At 40.4% G+C, this 20,541-nt stretch overlaps 1 protein-coding gene across 1 annotated transcript in view; it reads right to left on the bottom strand.

Moving 5' to 3' along the window:
* Positions 1-10,559: 10,559 nt before the first annotated feature.
* The window catches only part of LOC143109939 (uncharacterized), a 95,636-nt gene continuing 85,654 nt past the window's right edge, over positions 10,560-20,541 (bottom strand). The window contains exons 11-12 of the mRNA XM_076272743.1: positions 11,849-11,968; positions 10,560-10,564 (exon numbers count right to left, since the gene is read on the bottom strand). Of these exons, the coding sequence (XP_076128858.1) occupies positions 10,560-10,564; positions 11,849-11,968 (125 nt within the window). The remainder of the gene's footprint in view (positions 10,565-11,848; positions 11,969-20,541) is intronic.

Genomic DNA, 20,541 nt, shown 5'->3' with positions numbered 1-20,541 from the left:
TACGGTAACAAGGAAAAACAGAACACACCATAAGCAAACACACAGTCTTTGACTGGTATTCAGCTTCACACAGCTAGAGAAAGACAAAGCCAGTTGTTTACACAGAGCGGCACGAGTATTACATATGGGAACATATGGGAGCTATCCACAGATTAGAGATAAGTCATGTTGACTCTGTCATCGTTTTCGTCAGAGTCATAAGAGGGTGGTGTGCTGCTTTGTGTTTGACTTAGAACCCTAGACTGTTTTAAGGGCATTTTCAGTACCTTTAGTTGGAAGCATTTATCCTGGTCATCATGGGCGTAGGTTTAGGGTGGGACGCTAGTGACTAGTCCCAATCAAAATTTTGAGATGACAAAATTGTCCCCACCAATAGTTTAGCGAACACTTTGTGCTATTTGGACTATTCCTACGGCCAGGACGACAGTAAAAGAAACACTGTCATTTGATTGGCTGAAACCGAAGGGGGTTTATCTGACACACACAACAGCGTCAAAGCATAGCCTAGGCCTTCTTTGACACTGTCAGAAAAGCTAATCCTAGCTTCTGTAATCTTTCAACCAAGGTTAGGAGTCATGTTGAATAGGGGTGTGCCGCACAGACAGTCGCTTATAGCACAGAATAGAAGTCACCATGTTACTGACTGTTAATTGGGCTACCAAACTTGCAGTCACAATAAACAATGGATCTGAGACATTTTCCTGTTCCTATATTCTGTTTATGTAGGCTAATGTATTTGTGAACGTATAGCCTGCACAGTGCAAAGAAATAAAAGATAAACTATGGTGAATTTCATACACTTACATATCTCCTTTTATGATCTCATTCAGGAAAGATTTTCTTTGACTTATTAGTTTTTTGAGTATTTCTTTTATCTAATGACATAGAAAACATGATGAATTGATTCCACATATCCTTGCACTATGCAAAACTATTTTCCACTAGCCTAAAACCGTGAGTCTGAAAGCTAATTGCTTTCACATTCTCCTTAAAGTGACAGGCACACAATTAGACTTGCACAACACAAATGTGATGATATTTGTAGAAAACAAGTGTAGAGTAATAATTTAAATATCAATATGATGTATTCAAATTGCCAAAAATGTTTAGGTATTAGTAATTATGCAGATCATAAAATGATATAAATAATTGACAATGTACAGTATATAAATATGAAATAGAAACCTATGACAACCATCACTTTCTGTGTGTGTTTGTGTTTGTGTGGAGGGTCAATCGAATTCTATGATTGCCACTGATGTGAATGATCACAAAATATTCAATATTACTGATGGCATCAAGGTGGTGGGGGCCCCCAAACCAAATCAAATTTAAAAAAAACGCAAAGGTATCGAAATCGAGATTCTTCACTTGGTATTGGTATTGAAACAATAATGTTGGTATCGTGACAGCAGGAGTTGGGGATGTGTCCCCACCAAAGCTGAGACCAAACCTACGCCCTTGCTGGTCATTGTAAGTGCCATACACACATGCTATATATTGTTTTTTTTTTCAGTAGAGGCTACCCAGATCTGCCACAATTTCATGTATTAATACTTGCATTGATTTCATTTTGATTTTTAAATAATACAAAGACAAAAAGCACATTATTATATGCCTTGGAGCCTATAGCAGTAGAGGAGGACTGCAAGGTAAGGGAGGTCAACCACTACCCATGTGGGTTCCTGATCCACCCTGAGGCACCATGGATGGGGTCAACACCTGATGGGATAGTGTATGATCCTGTGGGGCAGCCAGTGTTTGGCCTATTAGAAATTAAATAACCAAACGTAGCTAGCTATGTGGACTGCCCTTACATTATGATAAAGGATGGGACACAAACACTGAGACAATCCCATCCTTATTACTGGCAGGTCAGAGGACAATGTTGGTTTCTGGGTGTGACTGGTGTGACTTTGTCGTTTACAAAGCAGATGACTTGTTTATCCAGAGAATTCCCCGCGACAGGGAAGTCATACAAACCATTAAAGAAAAAGTTGACTATTTCTTTTTTTATTTCTACCTCAATGCCTTTTTGGCAAACTAATGAGTTGATTGCAGTGTAAATGTTTTTAAAGCTACTGTGTAGGAAATAAATTTCAACCTCATCAGTGAAATGTTGCTGCATTGTGTTTTTGTTTGTGATGTAATGTTTAGGGTCAATGAGTAATAAATTACTTGGATCTAAGCATTTTCAGTGTTTTGTATGGCTTAAGTTTTAAAAGGTAAGAGACAGTAATTAAAAATGAGACCAAACAAAAGCAGATTGACCAAAGAAGTATTTTAACAAGGTAGCAAAAGGCCTAAAGTATATACAAACATAAACATTCTGCTGACCGTGGACTGATGGATACTGTACCGGTCAGCAAGGTCCCGTTGCTTGGACCCAAGGGCAAGGTAATTCAAAAATAAGAAAAACTTGTCAATGGGCTGCAGGGAATGGGTAGCATTTGACTCTGTGAGAGCTCCTCTATGTGCTTGTCGAACATTGACCATGGATGGTAGAGAGTTTGCAATCAAGCCCCAGAAACGCATCAGTAGATCATATGATGCAAACCTAAAGAAATGGAATACAGATACAGATAATAAATAACTGCATAACTTTAACTACACAAAATATACACAAATAACTTTAATTAAATGTACCTGGGTGGCGGTGTTACTATTACACCACAAGAGTTTTTCTGACATAATACACATACAGCAATCCCCTACATACAGTGTGCTCCTAACTCATTGCTTAAAATCGTCACAACATCAGTGGTGAAGTCTATGTGATAAGTATACCCACTTAAAAAGCATCACCACCTCAGTATACCCACTTAAAATAGGCAAGGATATGTATTATTTGGGGTTCATCAGAGTATACCCACTACAGCTAACTACTACATGACAGTATACCTACTACAGCTAACTACTACATCACAGTATACCTACTACAGCTAACTAGACTACACTACTACAGCACAACATGATCATTGTACTTTACAATCTCCCCCATCACACACACACACACACACACAGCCTACATATCTAGAGTAGACTTACCTTGTAAAGAACCTGATATCCTTGTCCAAGGCCGCAAAACGGTGAATGCCGAACCGCTGCCTCAGTGTAAGGGCTTCTACATACTCGACGCACCCGACCGGTAGCGCGACACCGTGACGTCAAAATGACGTAGATCTTGCTGGCGCGCCAGGATTTTAGCCCGGTAGCGCGAGGTAGCGCACCACCAGAGAATGTCTAATAAGGGCGCTCGTCCACGAGTGCAGAATGCATGGAGGTCTATGGAGCTGTAGCCCTCAAAATCCACTTTTCTCGGGATATAATTTTTTTTCAAGTAATTTGAATATTGTATTCGAAAGGGGAGGCAAAGAAAATACACTTGGTGGAGTATTATATTTTTAAAAGTCACTTAATTTTTCTAAAAAGCCTTTCAAACGTGTCAATGACGTCACTCATTAGCACAATGCTAGCGTGTTATGGGCAACAACGACCCAAACTGTAAGAAATCAAAAGGACATAAGTACTCGTTCATTCAACTTTTGACCTATAACCCATGTTGAAGTTATATAAACTACAATCAAATCTGAGATTTGTCAACGACAATCAGGTGAAAGAGACAAATTTAGCCGTCTAGCTCCATTGACTCCCATTCATTCTGCACTCATGGCGATCGCCCCCAGTGGAAATCTGGTGGAACTGCAACCAAAATTCGGTACAATGGGACTTAATACGGAGTGGCCAGGCTCTCCGTAGACGGGCTCTGGCACCACTCATTTTTTTTTCAGACGAGCGCGACAAAGCGGAAACAGGAAGATGGACTAGTTCGAGGGCAAGCGAGAGTTGCAGTGTTTTGATACAGTGGTGAATTTTTAATAGTTTGCTGGATAAGTTAGCAAAGTTACCAGTGAGAGTTGCAACACATGGAATTAAGAGGAAAGAATAGAAACGATTTATTTTCAAACAAAGGATATCTATTAATCTTCAAGAAATTACACAAACTCAGCCAGCTGCTAGCTAGCTAGCCAGCTAACTAAACTGTTTAAATTATTAAAATTTCCCTCGGGATGACTAAAGTATCTATCTATATATCCATCTATCTATCTACCTGTGCGCACACCTTGGAAACTAGATGATAATGATGGTGGTGGTTGTGAATAGTAGCAACCAAAGTCTGAAGTACCATCACAGAGGCTAGCTAATAGCAGAGCCCGTTTACATTCTCTGCTACTAGTGTTTCTTAATGCAGCTTCTTCTGGGTGGTGGCTAGAAGGGATACAGCTAAGGGTTAGGGTTAGGGTTAGGTTACTTCCTGTCCTGATACTGTTTATTTCTATGGAGATTTTCACTATCTGTTACGTGACTTCCGTTCTTAGTTGTATCCCATCTAGCCACAACCCTTATTCTGCTGTGTAAGGTAGTTAGCGTTAATCTTTTCACAACAGCGACACCTCTGTTCAGGAGAATATTGCAACTAGTGTCGTGACCACGACGCGCGAGTATAAATGGTTACGGCGCTTCTGTGACGTCACATTGTCGCGCTACCGGTCGGGTGCGTCGAGTATGTGGAACGTTTAAGGCCCTCGATCTGTTGGCGTAACAGGCGAATTTCCTCCCGGAGAGACGTATTTCCTCCAACACCAAATCAACGACTGCAGCTTCAGGTTTCGACGCGTAGTCGTGTTGCATGAGGATGTCGAATGCTACGTGATCCGGTAAAATGTCATTTTTGGTACATAGCTAATTTAGATACACCTATGGTGTGGGTGGTTGCGTTTCTTTAGGAGTCCGTCGTCTTGGTTTGTATAGAAATGGATATTAAGTGACACATACACGCAAGACAGCTAAAATACGGGACCGACGGTAATAGGGGGAGTTCCGATACAGTATTGTACTTTGCAGATGCCTGGCACTGTGGTACACAGCAGTGTTCGGCAGTTGTACCAGACACTTTCTGGTATTTAAACGTTGACTTTTTCATGTCTTGTCAACTAACGTTAGCGTAGCAGCTACCTACCAAAACAAGTAGACGCCTATGCTACGGGAAGCAATCGCGGTGGCTGACATTTCAGCGGAAGGACGTCACAATAGCCTTTGGCATAAAGCGAATTCTTACATTTTGAAATGCATCTCACCAGAGCAAGCTGCCAGCTGGACATGACTTACATTTATGTGTAGGACAGACTGTCCTGAATCTGGCAATATAAGAACCATGTTGGAGGGGGGTAAACATATATTTTATTTAGTGATGAAAAATTACCTTTCTGCGCTCCATATCTGTGACACGAACTAATCTGACCTGACTTGACCCGAGTCCGGACCGTGACGTGATCCTATCCGGACCCAGACCATAATAGCCTAATTTAGATTTTCACGTAAGATTTCAAAGCTGCGCTAAATGTTTCGTTGGTTAGGATAACACATATATTATGTCTATGGGATAACAGCATTTAGGCTACTTCAGGAGTAAGTAAAGTAGCCTACTATGGAGAAGAGACTGGCCTGAAACGAGCGAGGAGAGGAGACGGGACGAGAAACAATCAGATGGATATCTAAGTTAACGATAAGTAGCCTAAGTTATTTTCAAATCATTGATTGCTCAAAGAGGAGAAAGCTAGACAGCGAAAACAGAGCTTTATATAATGATACGGGGGCAACACCACGCAAAACTGTCACGTCCGTAACGCCAACTAAATATGGATGTGACCGTTTTGCGCGGAATTGCCCTGGACCTCTTCTATATATTCTGAGACAGGCGATTTTAAGCGCCAATTTGAAGCACCTCTAAGCTAGACAAAGCATATATTTTGAGCAAGCATAGGGTAGGCTAGGCCCATTCAACAGTGAACTGAGACCACAGAATATTTTACGATTTAAGAAGGCAATATGATTGATCCACCACAATCTAGTTAAGCCTACATGCATTCACTGCCCAACAACGTGATATTCCTGGGTTTCCAGGATTTCGGGTCAACATAAAAAAAACTTGAAACTTGAAAAAATTAAACTTGCTGATTAATGGGTTCAAGGAACCAGCTGTGGAATATCCATACTTGTCTCAGCTCAAATTTTATTTTAAGTTCACGTTAAGATCTTAAAAATAGCCAAGGCTATTTCTCCCACTTCAAGGTTTTTCTCCCCAATTAGGCTACTCTTATCTTGCCTTATTTCTCCTCATTTCGAATGTTGCCTTTTAGGCTACTTATTTTATTTCACATTAAACATTAGGCCTAGGCCTACAATCTTCTATTTCTTGAATTTTCTCTTGGGGATCAATAAAGTATCTATCTATCTATCTATCTATCTATCTATCTACAACTAGGCTCCATCCATCCATTCCTAATATTATACATACATACATATACATAGCCTAAACACGCACGTTAAACCTTATGATGCTCCGGACCTTTGCTTGAGGAAATTTTCCGTAACTGGACCTCGCTGAAGATTAATTGAATACCCCTGCTCTACAACAACTTTTTACTGCATTGCCATGAACAAAGTAACAAAGGCAAAAAGGTGTTTCTTTGTCGAACAAATGCAATGTGAGCCTTGAATGGGATGCCATGCCGGAATTTGCTAGGATCTCAAAACCGGATTATGAACATGCTTTGCAGAGAAACACATGATAGAGTTGGATTATGAAAATGCTTTGCACGCAAAAAAGTGGGGTAAGTCGAGCTATATGAAGTTATTATTTGGCTGTCACATCGTCTGTTTGATAACCCAGAAGGATGTACTTGGTATCAAATGATAGCTCTGTGTCTCCTCTTTCATCTGACATGCAATCTATCCAATCACAGGTTCGCGAGTAATTCAAACGAGAGTAATGGGTGTGCAACGTTGGTTTTTGTACATGACTTTATTATTTTGCAGTCACCTCGTCTGTTTTTATAACCCAGAAGGATCAATATACTTGGTACCAATGGATAGCCCTGTGTCTCCTCTTTCATCTGATATACTTGCCATATCTATGCGATCACAGGTTCACAAGTAATTTGAACAAGAGTAATGGGTGTGCAGGTCAACGCAGAGAAGTATAGACTGTAAATATGGGTTACATGCTGCTATTCCGACATGCCGCTACTTAGACATTGGCGTCTAATTGTCAAAGTGGCGGCATTAACATTAACTTTCAGGCGTCCCACTACTGCAACATTTTTTTTTTCATTGTCGGAGTAGCGGCACTTGACCTTTTTTCAAATGTCCTGTCATTCTGACACGAGGTCATTAACAGTGCCATAGCCAGGATTTTTCAACGGAGTGGACTTTTGCGAAGTAGGCCTAGGGTGGGCCTTTATTTTGTTTTATTCCAATATGGGCAGTAGGCTAGCCTATAAGCCTACAGTAATCGTCCCAACGTTAAACAACACACGATTTCATCACAGCTCAGACGATTCATGGCAAAAAAACAATAAAAGGCTACATTGATAAATAGCAGGGGCATCGACAGGATTGGATTCTATAATAGCCTACGCACAAGAACTTTAACCGAATGAAACCGAAAGGTTAGTCGCGTCTTTAAGAGTGCGCCTCACACACACCAGCTCCGTTGAACATCAATGTTCAATACATATTTTTCGTGTTTAAGAGCGAAAACAAGTTGATTAGAGAGTCATATTTAAAATGTCGGGTAGTCTAAATTATAGCCTATAGCGCGTGCATCTCAGAGGAAGAGATTTTGGAGAGAGAGAGAAGATTTAACCTAGGTGATGATTATTTGTGTCTGGTGGTAATTAGACTTGAGTATAGATACCTACGAATTGTTTTGAATAAAAAAAGATAAGACAACAAATGAAATGTGACCCTCGTTTTGGTAAAATTTACAAAATTAAGTTATTGTAGCCTACTCACACGAACGGCCATAAACTAAACTTTAATATGCATATCGAGGGTATTGCAAATAGTATTGGGTATTGGATAGTCACCGACCCTCATTAGATGTGGATATTTGGAGGTTAGGATAGCCTTAAAGAAACAAGGTTATCGCAGTTGCTGTGAGACACGGCCCTTCTCCAGTCTCTCTCAAAATCAAAAAACACCCAATTCACGCTTGGACTTTTCGATTATGTTTCTAAATGTTGGGACTGATGGACACTGAACTCTGCGGGTTATTTGAACGTACGTTGTGAAGTGGTTTACTGTAAAAGGAGCGTCGGATATCCCGCCTGTCTTTGCACAATTATAGGGCCATGATAATGCATGTGCTAGCCTAGAGTCGAGAGAAAGAAGACTAAATAAATATGCAGACATGTTATGTGTAATTCAACAACTGCACGCATGACATATAAAAGATATATTCCTAGCCTACATTATAGTAAATTGAGTTTATCCAACCTGCTGGCAAGCCAAAATGCGTTGCACATTGCTTTATCATTGTCCTCTAAAATGCAATATAAGCAATTTGAATATATCGCACACCCTGATGGACACTGAACTCTGGGGGTTATTTGAACGTTCACTGAAGTGGTTTAGGCTACTGGAGCAAGAATTCCACCCGTCTTTGCGCAATTGGCCATTGATTGACGGCCATTAATGAATTAATAGCCTATAGGTGGCCTGCACGCACAGAGTTTGTTTGATGCATGGAGTTTCCGACTGTTTTCCCCTGAGAGCTTAGAGAATAAAATGAGGAGAGCTACCTGTGTTTTACATATAATGTGTAACATTTATTCACATGGCCAGTTCAAAATCACCTAAGGTTTTGACTGAAATGTGTGCCGAAAAACATTGTTTGGAGTGGATGGCGGGTAGATTGTTGATGTAGCTGCAAGTGCAGATGACATGACTCATCCATGCATCTAGGATGTTGGAATTTGATAGGATACAGTAACAGAGATAAATTGAAAATGAGGATTGGTAATGTCGGAATAGCGGTACTAAAAAAAGTCGGAGTAGGGGCATGTCTAAATAGAGGCATGTCGTAATAACGGTATGTCGTAATAGAGGGTTGTCGTAATAACGGGATGTCGTAATAAAGAGTGAACCCCGGTAAATATGATAACAGACAAGTTATCATATTTACATATTTACAACAGACAAGTGCGTAGTCTCGTTGGAAAGCCCGACTTCTGCTCTGTCACACATTAAAGGTTTCATCTCGTTGTAATGAACAGTTCTGGACAGGGCTCCAGAGTGCGACCAATTTGGTCGCATATGCGACCTAATTTTTCAAAAGTGCGACTAAAAAAAATCGGAGGTCGCACCAGTGCGACCAGCTATTCGAGAGAGGAAAAAGTGTCCGCATTGAAACTCTACCTTTAGTTCAATAACAGACACATATTTGGCCAATATCGTGGTTTAAACAAATCACAGATAGTGAAGGGCGGGACCTCCCCTCTGATTGGCCGTGGCCCAGTGCCTGTGTGTAAATTTGAAAATGCATGTGTTGCAGAGAGAGAGAGAGAGAGAGAGAGAGCTAGAGCAGTACTGTCAGTCCTGGGCCTTGGCAGTAAACCCAATAAAGACCAAAATTATGATTTTTCAAAAAAAACCCAGGTGTCAGGAAAATAGTCGTTCACCCTAGGCAGCACCGCTCTAGAACACACAATGCAGTATACCTACCTTGGTCTAATCATTACTGCATCAGGGAGTTTCAGCATGGCAGTGAATGCACTAAAAGCAAAACCCCGTAGGGCACTTTACGCCATAAAAAGAAAATTTCACAAAATAAACATCCCAACTACAATCTGGTGCAAAATATTTGACAGTATAATCTAGCCTATTGCGCTATATGGAAGTGAGGTTTGGGGTCCACTCAGTATGCACAACTACACGAAGTGGGACAAGCATCCAACCGAAGCCCTACATGCAGAATTCTGCCGTTCAATACTTAAAGTTCAATCTAAAACACCCAATAATGCATGTAAGGCAGAATTAGGCCGTTTCCCATTGGCTTTACCAATACAGAAAAGAATCTTGAAATTCTAGATGCACCTGAACAGCAGTCCCGAGAACTCCCTCCATTTTGAGGCACTAAAAACCCAGGAGATGAACCCTGAAAAGAGTCCTCTGAGCCAGCTGGTACTGAAGCTAACTAACTCAATAACAACAACAAATACACATCAAGCTCAGTCCAGGTCTGTTTCCCAAACATCAATTAGAGTCAATGAAATAATGAATCAAGCAAAAGAAGAATATTTAGAACATTGGACAAACCAAATTACCACCCAAAGTAGAATTAATTGCTATCTGACCCTAAAAAGAGAATATGAATTGGCAGAGTATATACAAAGCAGAGGCAAATCCTGACCAAGTACAGGCTCAGTGACCACAATCTAGCAGTAGAAACAGGCAGACACAGGAAAACCTGGCTTCCGAGAGAACAAAGAATATGTGGTCACTGCCAGGCAGAGATGGTTGAGACAGAGGAGCACTTCTTTCTACACTGTGAAAAATATGAAAACATTAGACGGGCTTTCTTACCCAAACTCCAAAGAGATATCCCACATTTTCAAGACTGGGACAATAATGAAAAAATGACCATACTCCTTGGCGAAGGACCCTCTGCTGCCCTAGCAGCACAATTTATTTTGAAATGTGAGGATCTGAGGGACTCAACCTGAAACATGTACATACACATCACACACACACAAAGACATGCACACACACACACCATCCTATTATTACTCTTGCTATTTATGTTTGTAATAAAGAGAAAAAAAAAGAAAAACCTGTCTCTGTACATGTTCCTGTGCACAGATGTGTGTGTATGTATGTATATGTACTGTATGTGTGTACATGTATATATATGTACACAGACCTACACACGCACGAACACACAAACACACACACACACACTCAAATGCTATTACTTACTCTATGTTCACATGTTATACGTGCATTGCTGTATGTCTATTTTCTTTCTTTTGTTATTCTACTGTGTTATCTGTAACACTGGCTTTGGCAACAAAAGTGAATTGAATGGACACATTTAGATCGAGCATGGCAAGTCATTGCAATAGCCTATAATAATAGGCCTACCATTTCATTACTGCATTAACCATAGTGATGTTCTTATTGAAAATTTAAAAATACTAAAATAAAAAAGTAAATTGCATTGTGTTAATTCATCTTGAGATGTTTTAAATTTAAATTTCAGCTCAGTGAAGCACTTAAATCACCAACACTTCATTAAGTTACTTTTCTTGTAGAATTGTAAATCATAAGTCATAGGACAACCTATTGAGAGAAAGTGGAATAGAACATCATGTCTAATATTCCAATTTATGGTTTAACCCATTTCACCCCATCGGTCACAATTGTGACCGAATTTGTTTTTTTACTTATAAGCCTCTAAAACTGTAACTGGGGAATATCTCAATACTCTTTCAGTAAATATTGAAACAATAGAGTGTTTCAATGAAATGTGTGCAGTGTCAAATGTTTTGAGTAAATTGTCACATGACCAGAGCTGTTTACTTCCTGGTTGCACCTTGAGAGGAGGATGACGGCCTCACAGCTCCGAAATAAAAGGTTTTTAAAGTATGTTAACATAAACATAGGACAAATATTTTTTGTACACATGGTCTTTAAGGTGTCTAGTTATGATATATACATTTATAATTATTCAAATGTCTTTGGTGTGTTTGCAGAATGAGTAAACATGTTAACAGTCACAATAGTGACCGGTGGGATAGAATGTTGTATCTAGATGCACACATACTTCTACACCTACAAACACACAGACATACACATACTCATACATACACACATACAGAGACATACACACACTCACACACAGATACACACACACATACATACTCACACACACATACACACAGATACACACACACACACACACACACACACACACACACACACACACACACACACATACACTCACACACATATACATATTCATATCCGCACATAAAAGTGTTGGGGTCGAGGGCCAGGCCCTTGCCACACTGTGTGCAGAGGTTGGGCTCAGGTCCTGTACACCATGCACAGGTCTGGTGGCATTCTGACGCCAACACCATTATGGTAACAAGGGAAAACAGAACACACCATAAGCAAACACACAGTCTTTGACTGGTATTCAGCTTATCACACAGCTAGAGAAAGACAAAGCCAGTTGTTTACACAGAGCGGCACGAGTATTACATATGGGAGCTATCCACAGATTAGAGATTAAATCACTCCCTCATGTTGACTCTGTCATCGTTTTCGTCAGAGTCATAAGAGGGTGGTGTGCTGCTTTGTGTTTGACGTAGAACCCTAGACTGTTTTAAGGGCATTTTCAGTACCTTTAGTTAGAAGCATTTATCCTGGTCATTGTAAGTGCCATACACACATGCTATATATTGTTGTTGTTTTTTCAGTAGAGGCTACCCAGATCTGCCACAATTTCATGTATTAATACTTGATTGATTTTACATAATACAAAGACAAAAGGCACATTATTATATGCCTTGGAGCCTATAGCAGTAGAGGAGGACTGCAAGGTAAGGGAGGTCAACCACTACCCATGTGGGTTCCTGATCCACCCTGAGGCACCATGGATGGGGTCAACACCTGATGGGATAGTGTATGATCCTGTGGGGCAGCCAGTGTTTGGCCTATTAGAAATTAAATAACCAAACGTAGCTAGCTATGTGGACTGCCCTTACATTATGATAAAGGATGGGACACAAACACTGAGACAATCCCATCCTTATTACTGGCAGGTCAGGGGACAAATATTGGTTTCTGGGTGTGACTGGTGTGACTTTGTCGTTTACACAGCAGATGACATGTTTATCCAGGGAATTCCCTGCGACAGGGAAGTCATACAAACCATTAAAGAAAAAGTTGACTATTTCTTTTTTTATTTCTACCTCAATGCCTTTTTGGCAAACCAATGAATTGATTGCAGTGTAAATGTTTTTGAAGCTACTGTGTAGGAATCAGTCATCAGTGAAATGTTGCTGCATTGTGTTTTTGTTTGTGATGTAATGTTTAGGGTCAATGAGTAATAAATTACTTGGATCTAAGCATTTCAGTGTTTTGTATGGCTTAAGTTTTAAAAGGTAAGAGACAGTAATTAAAAATGAGACCAAAGAAAAGCAGATTGACCAAAGATTTTCATGATTTAAAGGGATGTAATCATGGGTTTCATAAGGGTTTATAATATTGCATGGGTTTTCATGTTTTAGAAGAATGTAGTCATGAGTGTCATAAGTTTTTATGTCACTGTATGTTCTGTGAGCAGGGTGAGGTCATTGTATCTTGTGTAGGCCAGACCAACTATCAGAGGAGTGGGGTGAGTGGAAAAGTACTGGGGGTACCAGGATGAGAGCATCTCCTCCTTACATGGTCAAGAGACGGGGTGTTATCCAGCTGGTGAGCACCGGACAGGACAGGGAGTAGGAGGCCGCTGTGTCTTATGATTTAGGGCCTGTCCAGCTAGGAAGAGAATCAGATAAGAAGGCCCTATTTCCCCAAACTGGAAAGAACCAGAAAACCTCTATTTTACATATGTTTCCTATGCATTAGACAGGTTTGCATATAGTTTTATGCATGATGGGAAGATGGTTTCCACCAATGTAAGCGACCCTGCTTAATGCTGATTGGTGAAAGGTGTTTTTGGGGATGACGTGAGAGGGTGACACTTCTCGAGGGCCAAGGGGTATAAAATATAGTGTATAGCCCTCCGTATGCAGATTTCGTCGGGGGCCCCAGCTGATGACATCTCCTCCCTATTGCTTTGATGGTTGGTCTGGACTTTGGTTAGGCTGTACTATCATTGCAATATGGAGAATAAAGATCAACAGTCTTCAGAAAGTCTTCTGTCTACATTGTCTCCTTCGGACGCCTTGTTCCAGAGTGCTCAATTACTAAATAGTCAAGTGGTAATTGTTAATTGGCAAATTGGATTCGGAAGTGGACATTTTCCACGACTGTAGCAAAAGGCCTAAAGTATATTGTGATGTCACGAGAGGCTGCGTCCTGCTGGTGGAGTTGGAAACTCCGCCCCTCAACGCACGATATCCCAACACACCTGAGACCGATCAGGGCCTGACGAGCTGAAGGGCTTTTTAGGGCTCAGAGACACAGTTGGTGTCAGAGTGGGGTTTGGGAGACAAGCTCCAAGTTGTGCTCTCAGAGGAGGTACAGACCGTCGAAGTGGCACTTTCCACGTGAAGTACTTGAAGACTGGAATACTTACCTGAAGACTGGAATACTTACCTGAAGACTGGAATACTTACAGCTGGATTGGCCACGGGCTGCGGTGCTGAATAAAAAAAGGCTGAAGACTGGTTTTCAAGAAGATATTTACCTGAGGGAATCGGGACTATGGTTTCACGTTTGAAGAGACATTGTTTAAGTTTTGACTGTTGAAAGATCAACCTTATCCTTAGTTACCCTTTTGAACTTGACATACCTTTTTGTTAATTCCCCAAAACTTTATTAAAAACCTTCATTGTTTTCTAACATTGTGTCCTTGCACTGCTGAACTGTCCCGCTGAGAGCCGTGTAGCCTCTCATGATATCACAATATACAAACAAATATAACAATATTTAAACAAATATACACTCAACTCTATAAACTGATAAGATTAAGGAATTGAAAGGGGTTTAAAAAAGGATTCTTGAACAAAATTAAGATTTTTACATGTTAGAAAGACCTCAGGCTTCTTTGCCCAAGCCTTTACCAGTGGCCCATTTTCGTAGTTGGTAAGCAGACAAGCCACTGTGTAGAGTTGGTTAATGCTCCCAAAAACCCGTAGGGGAATCACTGAATCAAATAACTTGTACTCCTTGACCCGGCAAATGGAGCGTTAATTATGCACCCTTAAACGGGCTATGGCCTGGGTCCCCCTAACCTCAAAGGCAGACATCTGAGACCTGTCAGAGAGGAAGGCTGGCCTGTAGACCTTGCAAGGCACAATGTCATTGACGAGGAAGCCCCTGTCTACCATGACCGCCATCTCAGGTTTGAGCAGACTGAGGACACCAGACTCAGGGGTAATCTGTTTGTCGCTAATAGACCCAGCAAACAGCGCGGAGACGAATGTCACTGGCCCATGTGGCGCGATCCCAATGAGCCCCTTCAGAGTGCAGTGGGACTTGTAGGAGGAAAATACCTCACTCTGGAGGAGAGGGGAAGATGGGCATTGACACCTCAGCTCAGTGCAGTCAAGGATGACTGTGGTGTCAGGGTAGTCCTTAAGGTCTGCAGGCAGATTTCTCCGGATCTCGTCTTCGGGTATCCAGATCCTCACTGAGCCGAGTACTGTAAACAGGAAGTTGCTCCAGGTTGTTATAATTCTGCTGACCGTGGACTGATGGATACTGTAACGGTCAGCAAGGTCCCGTTGCTTGGACCCAAGGGCAAGTTAATTCAAAAATAAGAAAAACTTGTCAATGGGCTGCAGGGAATGGGTAGCATTTGACTCTGTGAGAGCTCCTCTCTGTGCTTGTCGAACATTGACCATGGATGGTAGAGAGTTTGCAATCAAGCCCCAGAAACGCATCAGTAGATCATATGATGCAAACCTAAAGAAATGGAATACAGATACAGATAATAAATAACTGCATAATTTTAACTACACAAAATGTACACAAATAACTTTAATTAAATGTACCTGGGTGGCGGTTTTACTATTACACCACAAGAGTTTTTCTGACAGAATACACATACTGCAATCCCCTACATACAGTGTGCTCCTGACTCATTGCTTAAAATCGTCACAACATCAGTGGTGTAGTCTACGTGATAAGTATACCCACTTAAAAAGCATCACCACCTCAGTATACCCACTTAAAATAGGCAAGGATATGTATTATTTGGGGTTCATCAGAGTATACCCACTACAGCTAACTACTACATGACAGTATACCTACTACAGCTAACTACTACATCACAGTATACCTACTACAGCTAACTAGACTACACTACAGCACAACATCATCATTGTACTTTACAATCTCCCCCATCACACACACACACACACAGCCTACATATCTATAGTAGACTTACCTTGTAAAGAACCTGATATCCTTGTCCAAGGCCGCAAAACGGTGAATGCCGAACCGCTGCCTCAGTGTAAGGCCCTCGATCTGTTGGCGTAACAGGCGTATTTCCTCCCGGAGAGACGTATTTCCTCCAACACCAAATAAACGACTGCAGCTTCAGGTTTCGACGCGTAGTCGTGTTGCATGAGGACGTCTAATGCTACGTGATCCGGTGTATCCTCCCGGTCATCCTCTGGCGGCGGTCTTTCCCTTCTCTCCCAAACTCCTGGTCTTGTAGGTGGAAGGGAGAAGTTGTTCCACTTAAATAACACAGAAACAGAGCCCCTTTTCAACAGCCGTCGACCTGTCTGCTGCTGGTTCACGGATGTCTTCAGTTTTGATGTGCCGGCTACACACCCGGGTGTGAGGCGTTACACTGAATTTGTCCCTGCGGATAGCGACAATCCACTTACGCCTCAGCTCCTCATCGGCAGGAAAAGTAAAAAAAACTAAGCAACACCCCCAATTATCACCACTTTTGTTCAGAAATTCTAAAACAACGATGTTTTTTAACACTTCAAAATAACATTTGCTAAATGAACCTTACATTTTTCAGTAGCCATAGTTGTGTAGATTTGAACAAAATCTGGTTTGGTTCTTAATGGGAGCATTTACTGCCTGAAATATCTGATTTTGTTTACCACGCTCGGAGTTTTAGTGCTGGCCTGATGGGTCACCTATTTACGCCGTTTCAACGGCACATGAATGGTTAGACCGAGAATTCTCGTCATGAAATTAAAATTCCACTGGAGCTCCAAGCGGTTGTGTACACGCAGCCTTACAACACTGTTTACAGCTCTTCAAGTCACGGTAAAATGTCATTTTTGGTACATAGCTAATTTAGATACACCTATGGTGTGGTCGGTTGCGTTTCTTTAGGAGTCCGTCGTCTTGGTTTGTATAGAAATGGATATTAAGTGACACATACACGCAAGACGGCGAAAATACGGGACCGACGGTAATAGGGGGAGTTCCGATACAGTATTGTACTTTGCAGATGCCTGGCACTGTGGTACATAGCAGTGTTCGGCAGTTGTACCAGACACTTTCTGGTATTTAAACGTTGACTTTTTCATGTCTTGTCAACTAACGTTAGTGTAGCAGCTACCTACCAAAACAAGTATACGCCTATGCTACCGGAAGCAATCGCGGTGGCTGACATTTCAGCGGAAGGACGTCACAATAGCCTTTGGCATAAAGCGAATTCTTACATTTTGAAATGCATCCCACCACAGCAAGCTGCCAGCTGGACATGACTTACATGTATGTGTAGGACAGACTGTCCTGAATCTGGCAATATAAGAACCATGTTGGAGGCCGCTGAACAATTTACATATGTGGTGTGCGCCTTACAGAAATAAATGCCATATTTTTTATTTAGTGATGAAAAATTACCTTTCTGCGCTCCATAACATGTGACACGAACTAATCTGACCTGACTTGACCTGAGTTTGCGTGTTAGCCTGTGTGTGCACTCATGATGATTCTCTACAACAACTTTTTACTGCATTGCCATGAACAAAGTAAAGGCAAAAAGGTGTTTCTTTGTCGAAAAAATTGGGATGCAATGCCGGAATTTGCTAGGATCTCAAAACCGGATTATGAACATGCTTTGCAGAGAAACACATGATAGAGTTGGATTATGAAAATGCTTTGCACGCAAAAACGTGTGGTAAGTCGAGCTATATGAAGTTATTATTTTGCTTTCACATCGTCTGTTTGATAACCCAGAAGGATTTACTTGGTATCAAATGATAGCTCTGTGTCTCCTCTTTCATCTGACATGCAATCTATCCAATCACAGGTTCGCGAGTAATTCAAACGAGAGTAATGGGTGTGCAACGTTGGTTTTTGTACATGACTTTATTATTTTGCAGTCACTTTGTCTGTTTTTATAACCCAGAAGGATCGATATACTTGGTACCAATGGATAGCTCTGTGTCTCCTCTTTCATCTGATATGCTTGCCATATCTATGCAATCACAGGTTCGCAAGTAATTTGAACGAGAGTAATGGGTGTGCAGGTCAACGCAGAGAAGTATAGACTGTAAATATGATAACAGACAAGTTATCATATTTACATATTTACAACAGACAAGTGCGTAGTCTCGTTGGAAAGCCCGACTTCTGCTCTGTCACACATTAAAGGTTTCATCTCGTTGTGATGAACAGTTCTGGACAGGGCTCCAGAGTGCGACCAATTTGGTCGCATATGCCAAAAAAAAAATCGGAGGTCGCACCGGTGCGACCAGCTATTCGAGAGAGGAAAAAGTGTCCGCATTGAAACTCTACCTTTGGTTCAATAGACACATATTTGGCCAATATCGTGGTTTAAACAAATCACAGATAGTGAAGGGCGGGACCTCCCCTCTGATTGGCCCAGTGCCTGTGTGTAAATTTGAAAATGCATGTGCTGCAGAGAGAGAGAGAGAGAGAGAGAGAGAGAGAGAGAGAGAGAGAGAGAGAGAGATAGAACAGTACTGTCAGTCCTGGGCCCTGGCAGTAAACCCAATAAAGACCAAAATTATGATTTAAAAAAAAAAAAACAGGTCTCAGGAAAATAGATACACGTTCACCCTAGGCAGCACCGCCCTAGAACACACAATGCAGTATACCTACCTTGGTCTAATCATTACTACAGGGAGTTTCAGCATGGCAGTGAATGCACTAAAAGCAAAAGCCTGCAGGGCACTCTACGCCATAAAAAGAAAATTTCACAAATTAAACATCCCAACTACAATCTGGTGCAAAATATTTGACAGTATAATCCAGCCTATTGCGCTATATGGAAGTGAGGTTTGGGGTCCACTCAGTATACACAACTACACGAAGTGGGACAAGCATCCAACCGAAGCCCTACATGCAGAATTCTGCCGTTCAATACTTAAAGTTCGGTAACACTCCATAATAAGGTGCCATAATAAATAGCAAACTAGTAATTACCTAACCCTTTGTTAATATTTGTTAATTGTTACTAACATATCTATTTGGCACAAGTTAATAGTTTTTTAATCATTAATTAAATATTAGTTGTTTGCATAAAATCTGTATGTTAACGTTTTAGCAAATCTATTAACTAATATTGTATTAATATGTGTTAATAGTTAACTAAATGTCTTTTTGGCACTAATTAACAGTTATTTCTTGCATCATTTAAATGTTAAATGTTTATTTGCAAACTATATGTTAATAGAAGAGTTAATGACTTATTATTATTTAACTAATTGTTATTAAACTGTGCTTCTGCCTATCCCAATATGAACCGCTCTCCATAGGACCCTTACAATAGATAGATAGATAGATACTTTATTGATCCCCAAGGGGAAATTCAAGAAAAAAACACGGAGCTACCTTGACATGCTGCCACTGTTGTCGGCGCCGGAACCGCTTGCAATAAAGTTGGTTAAGCTTAATTAATATATTAGTAATATATAACTATCAGTATGGGGGACCCTTATAATAAATTTGGTTAAGCTTAATTAATATATTAGTAGTATATAGCTATCAGTGTGGAGCCCCTTATAATAAAATTGGTTAAGCTTAATTAATATATTAGTAATATATAACGATCAGTATGGGGGACCCTTATAATAAAGTTGGTTAAGCTTTATTAATATATTAGTATAGAATTGCACCTAAATCTTAACAATACATGCAAAGTAACATAATACAGGTGGTATATCAAAGTTTTCAACTTAAACAACATTTTACAGTTACAAAATTAAAACAAAGTGGGGAGAGCTTTATACAGTCAACCTACGCAATGCAAAGCATACCGCTTCTGATCGGCAATACAAGGACAAAACGCAGCAGAGCTGCAGTATAGTGTTTCTCCAAAGGGGGCTCCAAAACACCAATCTCAATAAAGCTTCTTAATTACGGCGAAAATCACATACAAATACGAAACTACATTTCTAACTCTGTTACACCCCCCTCCCCTGAATTTCACCAAATTCAAGCAGCAACCAAATAGTACTTCCAAAGGCAAAGAGTACACTACTTTCAAACACTAGATAGAGAGTCACCAATTACAGGACAGCCAACCACAGAGGTATCCAATAAGGATGTAGTGGAAGAAGAGGAGCGCAAACTCTCACACAACCAACCACTGGCAGTAGGGTGCCTTATACACCCCACAAGACCATAAAGCCATAAACCATAAATTCCATAAATTATCCACAAAGCTAATCAGAAAAGCTAGATAAATAATAATATGTCATTAACTTTTATATTAGCATATAGTTTGTAAATAAACATTTAACATTTAAATGATGTAAGAAATAACTGTTAATTAGTGCCAAAAATATATTTAGTTAACTATTAACATATATTAATACAATATTAGTTCATAGCTTTGTTAAAACATTAACATACAGATTTTATGCAAACAGCTAATATTTAATTAATGATGAAAAAACTATTAACTTGTGCCAAATAGATATTTTAGTAACAATTAACAAATATTAACAAAGGGTTAGGTAATTACTAGTTTGCTATTTATTATGGCACCTTATTTTGGAGTGTTACCTAAAGTTCAAT

Source organism: Alosa pseudoharengus, unplaced genomic scaffold, assembly GCF_046254945.1.
Source record: "Alosa pseudoharengus isolate Yale_2024_CS ecotype anadromous, Long Island Sound unplaced genomic scaffold, YU_APseudo_1.1 YU_APseudo_1.1_scf_10, whole genome shotgun sequence".
Lineage (NCBI taxonomy): Eukaryota > Metazoa > Chordata > Actinopteri > Clupeiformes > Clupeidae > Alosa > Alosa pseudoharengus.
This window is presented reverse-complemented; position numbering and strand designations above follow the sequence as displayed.